Source organism: Hemiscyllium ocellatum, chromosome 40 (assembly GCF_020745735.1).
Source record: "Hemiscyllium ocellatum isolate sHemOce1 chromosome 40, sHemOce1.pat.X.cur, whole genome shotgun sequence".
Classification (NCBI taxonomy): Eukaryota; Metazoa; Chordata; class Chondrichthyes; order Orectolobiformes; family Hemiscylliidae; genus Hemiscyllium; species Hemiscyllium ocellatum.
The window spans coordinates 13938548-13958332 of NC_083440.1; the positions used below are offsets into that span (position 1 = coordinate 13938548).

Here is a 19785-nt window from a genome sequence, read left to right on the forward strand (position 1 = left end):
TAGCTAACTAGCACCTAAAGAGGGCACAGTATAGAATGAAGCAGGTGAGATAAAAGCACTGAGACTTGGACGTTTTCCTGAAGCGATAACGTGTTAGTATGGTTACCAGTGATAGGAGATTCCTTCAAAGCCAGGTTTAGTGGTCCCTATCAAATTGAGAAGAAGTTGAGTCAGGTGAACTATCCAGTAAAGATGCCAGATCGGAAAAGAAAAGGCATCAGGTATGTCATATGAACATGTTGAAACCGTGTTATACTCAAGAGAAAGAACTGGAGAAACAGGTGTTAGTTACTGACCCGGAGAGTGAGGAATCAAATCCAGATGGTGTGGATTTTGATGTGCCTCAAAATAGATTAAGAAATGAAGAAGACCTTGAGGAGTGGGATAGGCTAGTAAGCTATCTGTCTCAGGAAAATAGAAAGCAGTTTAAAAAGGACCGATGTATAAGGACCGATGTACGAATCAGGTGGGAAGGACTAATGCTAGCGTTGCATGAAGTAGATATAGGGAATACTGCTCCAATACAATGACACCCCAATCAGCCTAACCCTTTCAAAGCCATACTGTGCCAGATAGAGATGGAGGGCATGCTCGACGAGGACATCATCGAACCAAGCCAGAGCAATGGAGTTCGCCGAACACCTTAGTTCCCAAACTGGACAGGGCTCAAGGATTCTGCGTGAATCATCGGCAGGTCAACACTGCAATAAAATTGGACTCCTATCCAATTCCTAGATTGGAGGACTGTGTTGAGAAAGTTGGACAAGCCAGTTACATCACCAAATTGGACTTAATGTGTGGTTACTGGCAGGTACCTTTATCGGAGTTGGCGAAATAAATTTCTGAAAAATGTGTTGCTTGAAAAGCGCAGCAGGTCAGGCAGCATCCAAGGAGCAGAAGAATCGATGTTTTGGGGCCTTCTTCAGGAATGAGGAAGGTGTGCCAAGCAGGCATTCCTGAAGAAGAGCTTATGCCCGAAACGTCGATTCTCCTGCTCCTTGGATGCTTCCTGACCTGCTGTGCTTTTCCAGCAACACATTTTTCAGCTCTGATCTCCAGCATCTGCAGTCCTCACTTTCTCTGAAATAAATTTCTGCATTTGTAACCTGCCACATTCCCAAGACTCAGGAACAGAGTTGTGGCTGGGTCAACAAACTGTGCAGTCTGTTTGGATGATGTAGTGATCTTTAGTGAGTCCTGGAAAGATCACATGGTACAATTGGCAGAGTTCTTTGGGCATCTAGGAGAAACAAAACTTGTGATAAAATTAAATAAAACTGAATTCACGAGCGCAAAAGTGACGTTCTTGGGACATAACGTGGAAGGTTAACATCACGGAATGCAAAGACGAAGGCCATCGAGGAATTTCCATGACCAGCCTTGAAGAAAGTGGTACATCGATTCTTAGGACTCAGCGGATTCTATCGAAATTTGTTCCAAACTTCAGAAGTACAGCAGCATTGTTAACCGATTTGCTGAAGACGAACACAAAAGTTTCGGTGGACAGGACAATGCCAGGAGACATTCAAGCATTTGAAAACCATATTAACCACCAAACCAGTTTCAGCTACATCAAACTTTTCAAAACCTTTTCAAGTTGCCATCGATGCTAGTGAGATTGGAGTTGGAACAGTACTCCTTCAGGAAGATGAGGATGGGATTGAACTGCCAGTTGGTTACTTTTCAAAGAAGATCCACATCCACCGGAGGAAACACTCCACAATCGAAAAGGAGCTATTGAGTTTGGTACTGCCCTTACAGCATTTTAATGTGTATGTCACGAACAATGTGTCAGAGACGGTTGTGTACACAGATTGCAATCTGTTTACATTCTTAGAACGCTTTAAAGACAGGAATATGAGACTATTCTGTTGGAGTCTTATGTTACAGACTTTAAATTTAAAAATCATACATGTTGCGGGTCGTAAGAATGTAATCACAGATGCGTTATCATGGATTTAACAGATAGGGTTTAGATGAGATTTTATGGTTCATTTTTTTCTTAAAGGGGGAGGTGTTATGATGGTGTAGAAGTGTACTATACCTTTAAGAGAGTGAAGGACTTGGTAAGCACACCGAGTGCTGGAGAATTTATGATGTAACATTTGGTTCAGAACAGATAGCACTGGCTGAGTTACTATGAGACAAAAACAAATTCGACCAATCAGTTTAAATTATACTGCGAAAGTACCAAATCCCAATCAAGTTTGAATTTGGTATGTTGACAATCTTAAAAGCCAATGACACAATCCGATGCTTTGGGGGTATAAGACTGGGGAGGATTGGACAGTTGAGAAAAGAACTGCCAAACCAACGACATCTACACCCTGCCTAGTGTTGGGTCTGGACTGCCGACCCCGTGCTCGTTTCAGAGGAATGAGACACTAGGCCAGATTCAAAGGGTACAAAGACTTCTTTATTCCGAGAGCGAATTGTACAGTGAGCGGCTTCGCTCACCGGAGAAGGCGCGCGTTCTGAATTCCCTCGCGGACCCGACGATATTTTAAACCCCGCTCCTCTGAGTGTCCAGTTCCACCTTCCTCATCAGGCTTCCTCGTTGGTCCATTCGGTTGTGTGCGAGTGGACCTGGACTCTCATTGGCCATACTGAGGTGCCTGTCAAAACCCTTACTATACCTGTCGAACCCCTACTGTGTTTGTATAATGATTCAGCCCTCATGGGTCCGGTAGTTTCCATCCCAGTAATTAGTAGTCCATTGTTTAGTCAGTTAAGTTCATTAGTATGCGTCTCTCTGCCTAGGCGTATTCCCTGACTGAGAGAATAGTTCTACAAAGGTTGATCAACAGTCATTATAACTTATCGCTGGTTTCAATGGGGATTCACGTCATCGGGGACATCGGCATTTCGATGGTATAATTTACACCTTTCAACTATTACCGGTTTTCCTTTGTTGGTTTTGAATTCCCAGGTTCTGGCTGACCTGATCTAATCTTCAGGGAATGTGGTCCCAGACAGACAGTCTTGCAATTGTTAGTTTCCCTGCATGGCTGTGTTTAACCCTTTAGGGACTGAAACTGTCAATGTCTGCTGTAGTACTAATAGCACATTGTTTAACCCCAACCTAAGGCACCCCAGTACTGAATTACCCTGGCGCCCCAACACTAGAAAAGAAAGCTCTCTTAAAAGTACATTTATCGCTTAGTAACCTGTGGAGCAGAACCGCACCCCCCCAGAAGACGAAAGAAGACAGGAATACAGAAGAACCGAAAGCTGCCTGGTTTTGAGATTAGGAATTTTGTTACGTAAATCTCAATCGGGTGTTTTATCAGGCTAGTATTAGAGAAAGGGAAAGTAAAAGATAGGTTAGAGGAAGGAGTTGTAAATAGTTGTTAGTTAATCATTCTCTGTATTACTTTAAGAAATAAAGTTGTTAATGTTTACTTTAAATAGTTCTTGGCCTCTCGAATTTTCGCAAATTACTGCACGGGATAAATCTTTTCTGTGGTGCTGGTTTAAATTAAGCAGGAGAGTTTACCCTATGTCATAACAGTCATACTGTACATGGTGATTCCTATCAAGAATTGATTCAAATAGACACTTTAAAAGTATCTGTTTTACTAACAAAAGCTGCACACTATTACTATACTCAATGCTAGTGGTTTTAATGAACACTGTGAAGGTTGACTTTGATTCTTTTCATTTCTGTTTCCATTCTATCCAGTTTGTGTGACGTCAATCTCTCAGATTCTTGTGCTCAAGAGCTCTCCACTGGTGTCAGTACAAACCAGTCATTGAAAGTTCTGGATCTGGGATCAAATTCCCTCACAGATCAGTTTGTCCCCGCTGTCATCCGTCTCATACAGACCTGCAGATGTTTGGAGCTGATTGGGTGAGTGTTTATCTTCTGGGTAATGTTTGTCAATGATTATTGAACGATTACTTCGGTCTTATTTATGGCTGTATTTGATCTGTTCCAGGCTGTGGGAGAATCGGTTCAGTCCAAATGGAAAGAGGCATCTAAAGTCACTGCAGGAATCTCGAGGTGGACTGACTGTTTCGTTCGGGGAATCTTTCTGTGTTATGGACCAGCCTGACCGCGACTACTAATCTCTCCGCGGTCCCCTCAAAATATCTTAAGAAGGTAGCCTAGACCCTAACGTTTTCTTATTTTAAAGACAAACGTGAAGTGGATATTCTGGGTGTGACACAGCCAGTCAAACCACTCTGCTTTAAGCAAAACACAACTTATTTTACACTACAGTTGAAACACAAAGAACAGAAAACAGAATTTAGAATAATATAACTATTGGCAAACTTAACCGACCCGATTCAGCAACTTAACTAAGGAGCTGTTCCAACCCAGTAACATCCCGTAACTGCGTCCCTTGGCAAAAAGCTAAATTGAAAGACAAATTCTTAAAGGCAGGAGGGAACAACTTCCAAAGAGATTTCAGAGAGAAAGTCAATCAGGAATCATTTGTTCAAGTTTGCCTTCCTTCCGTTCAGCATCTTTTGATTGCCACAGTTAAACCAAGCTCCAAAAAACCGGAACTGGGACAACTGGCGACCCCACTGCCATTGCTAAACGTGGCTCTTCCCAGAGCACTCAGCACCTCTGCCTTCAACACCTCTCTTAAAAAAAACCAGGACAAAATAACCTTTCTAAAGTGACTGCATCATCACATCAGTTGCTAAAGATTATAGAAGAAAGAACATTACAGCTCAGTACAGGCCCTTTCACCCTCAATGTTGGCCCGACCTCTGGAACCAATCTGGAGCCCATCTAACCTACACTTTTCCATTCTTATGTTTATTCAATGACCCTTGAAATGCCATTAAAGTAGGTGAGCCTATTACTATTGCAGACAGGGCATTCCATGTCTTTACTACTCTCTGAGTAAAGAACCTACCTCTGACATCTGTCCTATATCTATCACCCCTCAATTTAAAGCCATGTCCCCTCACGCTATCTGAGGGAAAAGGCTGTCACTGTCCAACCTATCTAACCGTCTGATCATCTTGTGCGTTACCTGTCAACTTTCTTCTCTCTAATAAAAATAGCCTCAAGTCTCTTAGCCTTTCCTCATTAGACTTTCCCTCTATACCATTTTGTTTTCTGCTCTAATCTCTTGATGTGGTTCAGTGTCAAAATTTGCTTTATAATATTACTTTGAATTATGTTAAGGATGATACATATACCAAGTGTTGCTCTGCACCACAGCCTGGTCACCCAGAGTCGGAAGGAAGTTTGATAATCCTGAGGTTTGTTTTGATGGGTGTAAGACAAAGAAACAGTATGACTCTTTACTCTACAACACTCAAGGTCTGTATCACTAAGCAACGACATGTATACATTTTTTATATGGGACTTATAATTTTTTTCACGTAATATTTTCAAAAACAAAGTTTCTGTTCTTAGATGGTGAGCTCAAGTAGCATGAATTGGCTTAGAGTCATAGAGATGTACAGCACAAAAACAGACGCTTCGGTCCAACTCATCCGTGCCAACCAGATATTCCAACCTAATCCCATTTTGCCAATACGTGGTCTATTTCTCTTGGTGCAACGATATACAAAAACTTAATGTTGGTACAGTATTGTAAAAAAAAAATCCTTCTCAAGAATATTGTAAAAGTATGGCACTGAGCCACACTGAGGACACTCCCACAGTATCATAGAATTTGTTGCAGAGCTGGAGGCCATTTGGCCATCATTTCTTTATCAGTTCTGAGCATTTTAATTTAGTGCCAAGCGTCTGTGTTTTTCCCATGATCCTGACATTGTTTCTATTTTAATGGTCATCTAATACCTTCTTGAATGTGTTAATTGAACATTCCTCCATGACACTTCTAGGGCATGCATTCCAGACTTTAAATGCTCACAGTGTGAATGTTTCTTTTCCACCCTTATTTGCCTCTTTTGTGTAATATTTTAACACTGTGCCCTCTGGCTCCAATTCTTTTTGAGCCCATATAGATTCTCCCTATCCACTCTGTCCAAAACTCATGGTTTTGAAACCTTCTCTTTAGCTATCTCCCCTACAAGGAGGAAGAGTCCCAACTTCACCAATCTTTCCTCATAACGAAGACTTTTATCCCCTGAACAGTTCTCAAGCTTCTTCTACACTCTGTCCAATGCATTCACACCCTTCATATATTGTGCTGCCGAGGACTGAGCACAATATCATAGCGGAGAATGAAGCAGTGTCCTTTGCAAGTTTATTATAACACCCTTGCTCTTGAATTCTGTGCCCCTAGTCACTGAAGGCTAGAAGTGACTAATGTACATATACAAGCAAATGTCTCTACTTTTATAATCTAGTCCTTTTCCACTTAATGCCAGATTCCATTTGCCTTTCTTATTCTATGCTGAAGCTGCATATTCCATAGAACAAAATCTCTATAGTGAGGAAATAAGCCATTTGGCCCAACAAGTCATCATGGGTGGCACAGTAGCTCAGTTGTTAGCACCGCTGCCTCACAGCTCCGGGGACCCGCGTTCAACTCCAGCCTCAGACGGCTGTCTGTGTGGAGTCTATGCACTCTCCCCATGTCTGCGTAGGTTACTTCCAGGTGCTCCAGTTTCCCTCCACAATCCAAAGATATGCAGGTTAGGGGAATTGGCCAAGCTAAGTTGTCCATAGTATTCAGGGATGTGTAAGTTAGGTGTATTAGGGGTACATGTAGGATAATAAGGTAGAGGAATGGGTCTGGGTGGGTTATTCTTCCGAGGGTCGGTGTGGACTTGTTGGGCTGAAAGGCCCCTTCCCACATTATAAGGATTCTGTGTACCTGCACACTCTTTAGAATAGATTAAGAGTACCCTGTATTTTATTCTGTCTTTGCACGTTCTATTTTTATTTTGACCATATTTATTACAGAATCTTGAGGATTTATTTATGTTTACATGAGCCAGTGGGAACACTGTCATAACTTTTAGCTAGATGACCCTCTTATTGTTCTTACACACCTCAGCTAAACCATGGCCTCACTCACAAACAGGAAGGAGCCAGAGTAGAGCTCAGGCTGGGCTGTATTGGAACACTGGCAGTTATAATCATATTCCGAGATTTGTTGGTAAAATAAACAGGGGTCCTGGTCAGGATCAATACCCAGTAACCCTCATGGAAGGTGTGTGGGTTCACGATGCAGACAGTAGCTGCTGAGTTGGGAGAGATATCAGTGTCAAATAGGGACAAGCACTCATTGCCTGGGTCACCCAGGGAGAGGATCAGATTGGGTTAATGCAGGCTGTTGAGCATGTGAGAAATTGGACTGAAATGATCAATAATTTTCTACTTATCCAAAAAAATATCGTGTATTTAATAAACACTCTGCCTTATTGATGTATCTGTCATTCACTCACAGCCAAAATAACTTTCTGAAACTGGTATTTGTCAAATGAAGCAGTTGATCCAGGAAAATCACTGGCTGTTCAACATTAAACAAGTTGTAAATGTAGAATGATACAGTAGAAATTGCACATTGAATCTTGTGGGTTTGCTTTGAGTTAAGTCCATGTCGAACTGGTTTCTGGGAGTTTTTCTCTCAGTGAGGCCTAGTGAGATTTCTTAACCATATCTTAGCCAAATATAAACGATCTAACCCCTGTCACACTGTCTTTCACTTGGGCGATTTCCACCCCTTCACACCATGTGCCTTTGGAACAGCTCACCACTAACTGCCCAGAGACCAGCGTCCCTTGCAGCCACACTCCCTTTGAAAGGCGGCGGTACACCCCAGGGAAGAGTTGGTAATCTGGCTTTGAGCCTCAGCAACAATGGCCACAAAGATACACTGCTCTTGTTACACAGTCAGGGTGGCTGACACTCCCCTTAGGGTACAACCCCATTCTCTCACCGTAGTCACTGTTCATACACCAGCCTAGACAGTTTACCTGTTCTCAACCCCATCCCATCTAACCGCCTGCTCTAAGTCACCGTTACTCTGTCGCCAGTGCCCAGTGTGGACCCACAGCCTCTCATTGTGCACTGGGTGATCAACAGACAGCTGTGAGCAATGACAAACATCCACTCACAAGCTTTTCTTTCCAACCAACATAAAAGGATGCAAACATGACGAATCGAGTCAGCATTTTGACCCACAATGCAAGTCAGCCACTGGCATCTTCAGCTATGTCAATTATACAAGCCATGATGGTGTGCTGCACACAACTCACTGATTGGAACTGGGTGTCAGACAGGTCCTGCCAAGCTTGCAGTCCCTGATACAACAGACCTTCCTCATTGGGAGACTGCTCCGACCTGCCCCAATTCCTCAGCATCTATCACACCCCTCTTTGCCAAAACTTTTAATAATTTCTTCCCTGGGCCATACACTATCCGCACACCAGGTTTTGTTGGAATCTATTCATTCGTCTTTGAGAAATAAAGAATAAGAGAAAATCAGGGGTTGCTGATGCAAAGACCTCTCCTATGTGACATAAACTGGGAAAATTGGATGTTTGGACATTGCTATGTTGTAAAGAAAGTGTGAGGTGTGTTTTTGTTCACAACTCGAAGGTTGAAAGTGCAACTGGGAGGTATTCACATATCAGTGAAACAAAGGCATGTAACCTTTGGAAACACTGGATTATAATCCTCTATTGAGGCCAGCAGACACGAAATGTTTTAACAACCTTTGGGGGGGTTTAAGGTACAGTTTGTCACAATTTGTGAAATGGCAGTGACACACAGATCTCTGAAAACTTTGCAAACAGCAATGTTAGTCTCTCCCTCTCGAGAGTAATGATCAAACACTCAAAAGATTCAGAAAGAAAGAATTTCTATCTCGGGCAATACCCTAGGTCCAACTGACCAGCTACTCAGTTGATGATGTAGTGTCTCACTGCAGTCAACAACAATGTGATGTTTCTTGTGGATTTTGCCACTAATTTGAGGAAGTTCCTTCATTGACTTTTGTCGTCTGGACGCTTGATCCATAGAATTAGTTCCATTTTGCCTCCATTTTCCATTAATGATAGAGTCATAGAGACGTACAGCACAGAACAGACCATTTGGTCCAACTCGTTCATGCCAAGCAGATATCCCAACCCAATCTAGTCCCACCTGCCAGCACCCAGCTCATATCCCTCCAAATCCTTCCTATTCATATACCCATCCAGATGCCTCTTCAATGTTGCAATTGTACCAGCCTCTACCACTTCCTCTGACAGCTCATTCCATACACATGCCACCCTCTGAATGAAAAAAGTTGCCCCTTAGGTCTCTTTTACATCTTACCCCTCTCACATTAAACCTATGTCCTCTAGTTCTGGACTCCCCCACCCCAGGGAAAAGACTTTGTTTATCCTATCTATGCCCCTCATGAGTTAATAAACCTCTGTGAGGTCACCCCTCAGCCATCCACCAGGGAAAACAGCCCCAGCCTATTCAACCTCCCCCTAGAACTCAAATCCTCCAACCCTGGCAACAGCCCTGCAAATCCTTTCTGGACCCTTTCAAATTTCACAACATCCTTTTGATAGGAAGGAGACCAGAACTGCACACAATATCCCAAAAGTGGCCTAACTAATGTCCTTTGTAGCCGCAACATGACCTTCCAACTGATGTACTCAATACTCTGACCAATAAAGGAAAGCATACCAAATGCCTTCTTCACTATCCTATCCACCTGTGACTCTACTTTCAGGGGGCTATGAACCTGCAATTCAAAGTCACATTGTTCAGCAACACTCCCCAGGACCTTGCCATTAAGTGGATAAGTGAATAGGATAGTTAAGGCGGCATGTGCTTTCATCAGTCGTGGTATAGCATACAAGAGAAAGGAGGTAATGTTGGAGCTGTACTGAGCATTGGTCTGGCCACAACTGCAGTACTGTGTGCAGTTCTGGTCACCTCACTACAGAAAGGATGCAGAAAGGATACAGAGGAGGTTCACCAGAATGTTGCCTGGAATGGAGAAATTAAGCTATAAGGAGAGAGTAGGGGGTGGATTGTTTTCTCTAGAGCAGAGAAGATTGACAGGGGACATGAATGAGGTGTATATAAGATTGAGGGGTATGAATAGCAGCTGTTCCCCTTGGTTGAGGTGTCAATCATGTGAAGACATAGTTTTAGGCAAAGGGGCAGCAGATTCAGAGGGGATTTGAGAGAAAATATTTTTCTCTCAGCAGGTGGTGGGAATCTGAAATGTATTGCTTGGGAAGGTAGTGGAGGCCAAAACCTTTTCAACCTTTAAAAAAAAATTGCATGAGTACATTAAATATCATAACATTCGAGGATATGGGACAAGTGCAGGAAATTGGAATTAGCACATCTGTTGTGGTAGTAATGTTGGTGCAGACTCAATGGGCTGAAGGGCCTTTTCTGTCCTGTATGAATATAAATAGTGAGGGAAGTGATTACGTATTAGTGGATGTGATCAGTCAAAGTGTCAGGAAAAGGCAAGAGTGAACAGTCTTTATATGAGAAACAGACTATGATGGAAAGAGTCAGACAGGACAAATTTAAGAATAAATCAATCAACAGAAAAAGCTAGAAATTACATAATTAAAACTAAAGGTCCTGCATCCAAATGCACATAATGTGAAGCAAAGATAGATGATGTTTGGCCAGTTTGTTGCACTTGTCTATATTATTTGTGTGTATATTTGAGATTAAAGAGGATATTACTTCAGTTTTCATTTTAGTTATTGTTCATCCATCTTGTCACTTGTTAAAGTTTGTTTATTTTGTTTCAGTTTTTATTTATGAAGTCACCTGTTTATTTTGCCCTAGATCGGTAATTTAACCATTTTGTCATTCAATTAGTTGTTCATACAGGATGAATATGTAAATGTTTATAGTGTATATAACATATTTATACATTGTAATGGCTCATGAAAAGTGGAGACTGAATATTTTTCAATTGGAAATGGTTAGATTTTTACCTGCAAGAGAGTCAAATGTGATCAGGAATATGGGACTGAGGACATAGTCTCAACAGCTTGTATGTACAAATATATTACGCTTGGTTATCTGTGCACTCTTATCTATTAGACTTGTGACAAAAATTTGGAGGCTGTGTGATGTAATTCTGAATGTGGACAATGTGGGGTGAGTAATTGTTGAGGAACAAAAATATACAGACCAGGTTTCTTGTATTAAACATAAGATGACATTGGAAGCAGCTAAATCCATACAGCAGGAGGAGGAGGAGGTAACTTGGACTGACTTGCAGGTGCAATGACAAGACATCATTGAAATTTTGTGAAAGCATTTGGAATGTGTGCAATATGAGGGATCACGCACTCGAATAAGCGAGTCATTGGAATTGTCTGTGAAGAAGATACTGAAAGTAGTTTAAACATGATGAAGAAATGAAACAGTTAGAAATAGCCTTCCAAAGAGCAGAGAAATGGGAAAAAGATGAAGGAAGTATTGGAATTGGAAAGTATGGAGATCGAATAAGGATTTGAGAAATTCTTTAACTTCAAAGAGAACTGATAGAAAATAAGAGAGGTTTTTTTAAATGGAACTGGAATTACCAAGGGAAATAGGAAAGAGATAAGGACTGCCAACCTCAAGGGCTGCAGTATAAAATACAGACATCAGCTGTAGAAGAACGCCGTGAGGTAAAACCCAAGGCATAGCCTAATGTCCAGAAAAGAGCTGTTTACATTTCAACAGGCCAAAGCAAAGTTTGTGACAAAGGATGTTGAAATATTTTTTGTCATTTGAAAACATAGTGAAGAAAATGAAATGGCAGAAGGTGAACTGGACCTTGCCCATGTGGAGAAAGTGAGGACTGCAGATGCTGGAGATCAGAGCTGAAGAAGGGCTCATGCCCAAAACGTAGATTCTCCTGCTCCTTGGATGCTGCCTGACCTGCTGCGCTTTTCCAGCAACACATTCTCAGCACTGCCCATATGGAGCAGGTTGATAGGTAGAACACATGAGGTGTGTGCCTCACTACTAGAGGATTCTTGACAGGGTTATTAGGATGCAGTAACAAAGACTATTCTGAGTGTGTGTGAATTGGGTTATAAATTATACTAACGTTCTGCAGCTTAAGGGAACGGCCAGACAAGCCGACATTGAATTTAAACGGTTAAAGCAAAGTAATTTTGATTCTTAGATAGGGACGTTTGGAATAACCACCACATGTCAAGATCAAAGAAAAGATATTCTCTGAGAAGGACTTACAGACTTACTATTATTTGCAACATAGAATATAGAACTACACAGCGCAGAAAAGGCTTTTCAGCCCTCAATGTTGCGCCGACCCTTGAACTCATCTAAGCTTATCCCCCAACACTATCCCATCATCATCCATGTGCTTATCCAAGGATTATTTAAATGTCCCTAATGTGGTTGAGTTAACTGCATTGGCAGGTAGGGCATTCCACGTCCTTATCACACTCTGAGTAAAGAATCTGCCTGTGATGTCTGTCTTAAATCTATCACCCCTCAGTTTGTATTTATGCCCCCACGTACAAGCTGACATCATCATCCTAGGAAAAGGACTCTCACTATCCACTCTATGTTCTCCTCTGATCATCTTGTATGTCTCTATTAAATCCCCTCTTAGCCTTCTTCTTTCCAATGAGAACAGACCCAAGTTTCTCAGCCTTTCCTCATAAGAGCTTCCCTCCAGACCAGGCAATGTCCTGGTAAATCTCCTCTACCTTTTCCATGCTTCAGTATCCTTCCTGTAATGGGGCGACCAGAATTGTATACAATATTCCAAGTGCGGCCGCACTAGTGTTTTGTATAGTTGCAGCATGACATTACGGCTCCGGAACTCAATCCCTTGACCACTAAAACCTAACCCACCGTACGTCTTCTTAACAACACTATGAACCTGGGTGGCAACTTTCAGTGATCTATGTACATGAACTCCAAGGTCACTCGGCACATCTTTACTACCAAGAATCTTTCCATTGACCCAGAATTCTCCCTTCCAGTTATTCTTCCCAAAGTGAATCACGTCACATTTAGCTGCATTGAACATGTTCAAGGCCAGTGTGTTACGACTGTTACCAGCTGATGATTGAGCTGATCCATGAAATTAAGCCTTTCTTTCTGTCACTCTGCAAATCCACAAAGGATTGAAAGTGGGAGAGTGAAAGAAAGGCAAGTAGCCAACTTGCAAGGGACAACTCGCAATGCCTCAGGATACATTCCATGAGCCAGAAAGGAAGGTGCTGCGGCTGGAAGTGAAAATCAATAGCTTGTGTTTCTGTTGTAACTAAGTGAGCATCTTTGTTCATGACATTGTTGGGGTAGCCAATGAAACTAACTGCAGTTCACAAATGCAAGTCCAGGAAAGAACTCTGCAGGAAACTGCTGATCCAATTGTAATGTTAATTGCAACTGGGAGACTGAAGGTAAACACTGCTGTTTTTCATAGAAATAGTACATTAAAAGCCAAAGTGATAAACCGGAAACCTAATGGAGATTGCATATTTGTCATGTTGTATGAAGTGCCCTTAGAGCATGAATTGTCCGGAGCAATGATGGTAGGAGTTGTTCAGCAATTACCAGTAGATACAGTTGACTTATTAATTTATTGGATTGTATTGGTTCAGTACTGAGTCACTGACATGGGATTTAGGGCCTTGCACTGTCTCAAGATTTTTGGTAGTATAGATGTGCAGAGTGATCTTGGAATTCATGTACATAGATCACTGCCATGAACGTACAGCAGGAGTCAGTCACCACATGTATTGATTGAAACAGATATCATTAGATCTTACACAAGAGAGTGTGCAGAGGAGATTCACCAAGATGTTACCTGGGATGCAGGATTTTGGCTGTAAGACAGACTGGACAGGCTTGGCTTGTTTTCTTTAGAGCAGAAGATCAAAGCAACAGGAGTAGCAGCATATTCTGTCATTCAAGGAGATCATGGCCAACTTGTGGACTAACTGTCTTTCGCCCATATCCCTTAATACCTTTGCTTCACGAAAATGTATTTATCTCACATTTAAAATTAACAACTGATCTGGCATCAGTTGCTGTTTGTGGAAGAGAGTTCCAAATATTTATTATTGTTTATGTATCGAAGTGCTTACGCACATCTCTCATGAATGGTCTGGCCCTAATTCTCAGACTCATTTTAGAGTCTACAACCAGTGGAAATGGCTTATCTGCCCTGTCTTTCCATGTCAGATCATCCCTTAATCTCTCAAATTCTAGAGAAAATAGGCCGAATGTGAGTAATCTCTCATTATATCTACGCTCCGGGGGTAAAGTTATCATTCTTCAGAGAAGGCTGGAGGGGTACATGATAGAAGTGTATACGATTTTGAGGGGTATGGATAAGGTGCAGCTGTTCCCTTTAGTTGAAGAGCTGAAAATGTGTTGCTGGTTAAAGTGCAGCAGGTCAGGCAGCATCCAAGGAACAGGAAATTCGACGTTTCGGGCAAAAGCCCTTCATCAGGAATGAAACGTCGAATTTCCTGTTCCTTGGATGCTGCTCTGCGCTTTAACCAGCAACACATTTTCAGCTCTGATCTCCAGCATCTGCAGATCTCACTTTTTACCCTTTAGTTGGAGAGTCAATAAGAAGGGGAATTAATTTTAAGGTGAAGGACAGGAGGTTTAGAAGAAATTTCAGGAAACCTCTTTTCACGCAGAGGGTAGCACGAATCTGTAAGGCTAGTGAAGGTGGGAAATCTCAACCTTTAAAGAGGTCTGGATGAGTACTTGAAATGTCGAGGCTATGGTCCAAGTGCTGCAAAGTGCGGGATCAGTTTGTTGGGTTGGCAAAGGTGGGCTGAAGGGCACCTTCTGTGTTGTATAATTCTGTGATTCTATTATTCTAAATGAGACATAATCTGGGGATATACAGTCCTTGAAAAAAAACCATGTCTGAATGTGGTTTTCTGTTTGGGTCTCCAGAAGGGAAAAATGTTGTAATGAAGCCATTCTGAGGATGGACTTTGGTCAGGACAATGATTGTTTTAATTGGGTCTTCCCACCTCAATTCTCTCAGTGTTTATGTTCCGCACATTGCAGTTAAAGCCAAGTATGGTATTAAAGAACCTGAATGATATTTCATACTCTAAGCTGGAACACACAGACATATTTAACAGTACCTTATGACAGTGAGATCAAGTCAGGTCAATGTATCACCCAGTTCTGAGGAACGGTTCACTCAACCCGAAATGTTAACTCCGATTTTGGTCCCCAAATGTGGCCAGACCTGCTCAGTTTTTCCCAGCAATCTTCATGCAGACATATTGCAGATAAAGGCCCATGAGATATTAGGATAGAGCAGGAAATGTCGGGTTAAAGAGAACAGTTTCAAGTTACATCTTGTCAATCGAACAAGAAACTCAGGGAGATCTAAGGGAGACGTTACAGACCTTACAGCTAATTATAGAAATAGTAAAGCCGGAATCAGTAAAGCAATGAATGCACGGGTAAATCGTCAACAGGATGTGGGGCATGTTATAACAGGGGCAGAGTGGTTGTACAATAGAGTCAAACAGAATGGAAATATATCCTTTGGCCCAACTCATCCATATCAACCAGATATCCTAAACTGATGAAGTCCCTTTTGCCAGCATTTGGCCCATATCCCTCTAAACCCTTTCTTGTCATAAATGCATCCAGATGCCTTTTAAATGTTATAATTGTAGCAGTCTCCCACCACTACCTTGGGCGACTCAATCCATCCTCTGTGTGAAAAGGTTGCCCCTCAGATCCCTTTTAAATGTTTCCCCTTTCACATCAAACCTATGCTGTCTAGTTTTGGACTTTGCTACCCTGAGAAAAAGACCTTGACTATTCACCCTATCAACGTCCCTCATGATTTTATAAACCTATATGATCATCCCTCAGCCTCCAAGGCTCCACAACAAGAAGCCCTCATCTATTCAGTCTCTTCATGCAGCTCAAACACTCCAATCCTGGCAATGTCCTTGTAAATCTTTTCTGAATCCCTTCACATTTCATAACATTTTTCCTATAAGCAGGGAGACCAGAACTATATAAAGTATTCAAAAAGTGATCTAACCAATGTCCTATACAGCTGCAACATGGCATCTCAACTCCTATACTCAATGCACTGACCAATAAAGGCAAGTGTACCAATGGCCATCTTCACTATCCTGTCTACTTACATGTTAAGGGGGAGAAAGTGAGGACTGCAGATCCTGGAGATCAGAGTCGAGAGTGTGGTGCTGGAATCGACATTTCGGGCAAAAGCCCTTCATCAGGAATGATTCCTGATAAAACGCTTTTGCCCAAAACATCGATTCTGCTGCCCCTTGGATGCTGCCTGACCTGCTGTGTTTTTCCAGCACCACATTCTTGACTACCTCTATGGGAAGAATTGTTCAAATTTTAATTCTGGCCTTGTTGAAATACGATGTCAAATATTTTTCTTGCTGTTAGAAGTGCATCACTTTAAAACTTGACAGTTTTCATCTTACGAGGAAGGGGCATAATCTTGTTTAAAAAGGTGGCCTGTGTGTGGTGGTGGTTATGATTGCACAGATTTCAGAGGAAGGAACATTTTCAAGGAGTTGAAGGAGAGAAGAGCCTGAACTGCACGGAGAGATACATGAATAATGTACAATTAAAACCCAGAAAACAACATGATTTGGTCTCTCCGATAAATCAGTAAGTTGATATTTTTACAAGAGGAGTGTGTGTTCCTCTTTGCTATGATGTAAGGAGAGGAACCTCCAGAGCAATCTGCTGCTGTCATCTATTTTGTTCATTAACTAATTCGATAATGGATGCTAGTAGACATTTCACCATGATCTTGAGCTGGTTTCTGAACTTGGACTGAGTTGCCCCATAAATAAATGTATTTGTTGGCAGCTTAAGCATTGAAGACTGTCTCCAACTTCACTAAATATATATTCAGAATTGTTATTATCTCTACCATTTCTGCCCATAATGCAATTATACAAGAAATGCAAAACTTAAACCAACCACAGAAGTATGAAACTGGCAAATATGGTAACAGTATCAGAAACTTCATCTGCTCTCCATTTCTGGGTCACTGTGATTTTCTTTCTTGTTCTGACCCTTCAGTCCTTTACAGATTTGACGACACACTAAAATATGTCTGACTGTCAGAGCATTGAGCAACAGAATCAAAGTGAATGGCAGCAAGAAGGTTGGAAGTGTATCAAACCAGTTAAATCCTGCCAATCCAGCCTCTGTGTAATAGCTTTCTATTACAAAACATAACCACCAGTGTTATCAGTTACCTTTAAAGTTCAAGTGGCAGGTAGAAATGGAATTTTCAAACAGAGCTGAGCTTCTAGAATTACACACCCCATTTTCTCAATGCAGTATTTTGTTTTTAGTTTGTGGCAGCAAATGGCCACAAATCGATGAAAGGTGAAAATAACGGTGAATCAGACAGAAGAGTCTGTAGGCGCACGGTGCAACACATTGGTGACTCTACACACGCGGGTGACGTACAGGAAATAACGCGGGGAACAATAATAAACAGTCTTGCACACAATTACATCAGTAGTAAGGAACAACAGATCTGCCATTGCCACAGCCACCAGGTAGCAATTAGTGATGCTGGAGAGCGCACACTTCCTGCGGGATGCAATCGCAATTGCCACCAAATTAACTGAGATCATATCACAACCCCGATGGCCATATACGTGTCGTATGTAATGTGAAAATGTGATCTACTGAACAGTTGCAAGCATGGGATGGATCGTGCCTGAGAATATTTCTGAAGCACTGGAATGGACAGTAGTGTGACCAGGGTAAAGGAAAAGGGATTGGGCAGGGAACAAGATAGATGGTGGGAGTTGGTGAGCTTATACATGACATTGACAAGGAGGTGATCACCTGAAATGGAATTGGAGAAATTGAAGGTCATAAGTACCAAAGATAAAGGGAAGTGCCAGAAGCTGAAAACAAAGTCAAGTAAGTTAATCCACATTGAGCTGATCGAAGGGAATGTTGCAAAGATAGTCATCACAGAAAAATTACGCCATGTTCTTCGTGACCTGCAACATATTATCAATGAGGATAAGCACCTCACCAAGACCTTTCCCACACCTCCATTACTTGCCTTTAAACAACCGCCAAATCTCAAACAGATCATTGTCGTAGCAAACTGCCCGGCTCTCAGGATAACTCCATACAACCTGTTATGGTGGGCGCTGCAAGACATATCAGATTGTGGATATAGATACCACTATTACGCGTGGGAACACCTCCCACCTTGTACATGGCAGGTACTCATGTGACTCAGCCAACATTGTCTATCTTATACATTGCAGGCAAGGATGCCCGGAGGCATGGTACGTTGGGGAAACTGACCAAAGGCTACGACAACGGATGAATGGGCACCGCACAACAATCAACAGACAGGAGGGTTCCCTCCCAGTTGGGGAACACTTCAGTGGTCCAGGACATTCAGCCTGGGACCTTCGGGTGACCATCCTCCAAGGTGGACTTCGGGACAGGCAGCAGAGGAAAGTGACCGAGCAGAGGCTGATAGCTAAGTTCGGTACCCATAGGGAGGGCCTCAACTGGGACCTTGGGTTCATGTCACATTACAGGTGACCACCATTGCACTGCACACACACACACACACTCACATACACACGCGCACAGGTACACACAGACGCGCACACAGACACCCATACACACCCTTATAGACACACACTCCCACACTCCCACATGCACCCCCTCATAGACTTAAGACACTCTGCACTCACTACACACACACACACACACACAACCCCCACCCCAGACAGACACACACACACACACACACAGACAAAGACCCACGTGCCCACGTATATTTTGTGTGGTGAATTTGTACTTGCAGAGTTACATTATACTTTGCTCAAAAACTGCATACATTCATGTAGAACTCTGAGCTCAAAAACTGCATGAATTTATGTAAAACTCTGTTATCTCACTTTTTAGATTAGAATCAATCTAAACATCAGATCATAGACAGAGAACACAGGGGGCTAACACCTTCAACATATTGTCTAGCTATCACCATTACTAACAGCTAACCCGAGAATGCAACTTTTAAAAAAAGTTTTGTGATTTACACATGAAAGAAGTGAAACTGTCACTGTATTCTAACAGATGAAAGGCTTAACAAACAATTTCTCAATGTATAATTTCAGTTACATCACACTGTAAATTTTTGTTATAAATTCTGTGTTACGATCGAGCCCTCCACTATCACCTGATGAAGGAGCGTCGCTCCGAAAGCTAATGTGCTTCCAATTAAACCTGTTGGACTATAACCTGGGGTTGTGTGATTTTTAACTGGATTTACTTTGGTTTCCTCCCACAATCTAAAGATATGCAGGTTAGGTGAATTAGTCATGCTAAATTGCCCATAGTGTTCAAGAATGTGTAAGTTATGTGCATTAGTCAGGGGTAAATGTAGATTAATAGGGTAGGGCAATGGGTCTGGCTTGGTTACTGTTTGGAGGGTCAGTGTGGACTTATTGGGCCGACCGGCCTGTTCCCATACTAGGCATTCTATTCTCTTTGCTGCCTTAGTCAAAATGAAATGAAGAATGGAATGAGGAGGGGAAACCTGTGGAACTTGGTAACCACCTGGTGATGAGAAAGGTCACTGGTTTTTAAAAGTGTTTTGCTGAAGGATGTGTTTGTTTCCACTGAGCCGTCTACTCTGCAGTAATGGGCAGAACTATCACAGTAATTGTGGAAAAGCTGAGGTTTTGTTTAAAACAGACCCCCTGAGTCAGATTTGTGAATGTGGACTATTTATCCGGGGAATGTGCGACTGAGAGAAGACCAGAACAGCGTGAAAGGGCAGAGGGAGACAAGAGAGAGGAGGACACGATGTGAGGCTGCAAGAGACAGAGAACAAGGAGGGAGGCAGTCAGAGACAGACA

At 42.2% G+C, this 19785-nt stretch overlaps 1 protein-coding gene across 2 annotated transcripts in view; it reads left to right on the forward strand.

Moving 5' to 3' along the window:
• The window catches only part of LOC132834479 (NACHT, LRR and PYD domains-containing protein 12-like), a 65610-nt gene extending 46457 nt beyond the window's left edge, over nucleotides 1-19153 (forward strand). For both annotated transcript variants that reach the window (XM_060853388.1, XM_060853389.1), the window contains exons 11-13: nucleotides 3683-3850; nucleotides 3939-4102; nucleotides 18175-19153. In XM_060853388.1, the coding sequence (XP_060709371.1) occupies nucleotides 3683-3850; nucleotides 3939-4068 (298 nt within the window). In that variant the 3' untranslated portion in view covers nucleotides 4069-4102; nucleotides 18175-19153. The remainder of the gene's footprint in view (nucleotides 1-3682; nucleotides 3851-3938; nucleotides 4103-18174) is intronic.
• The last annotated feature ends 632 nt before the right edge of the window (nucleotides 19154-19785 follow it).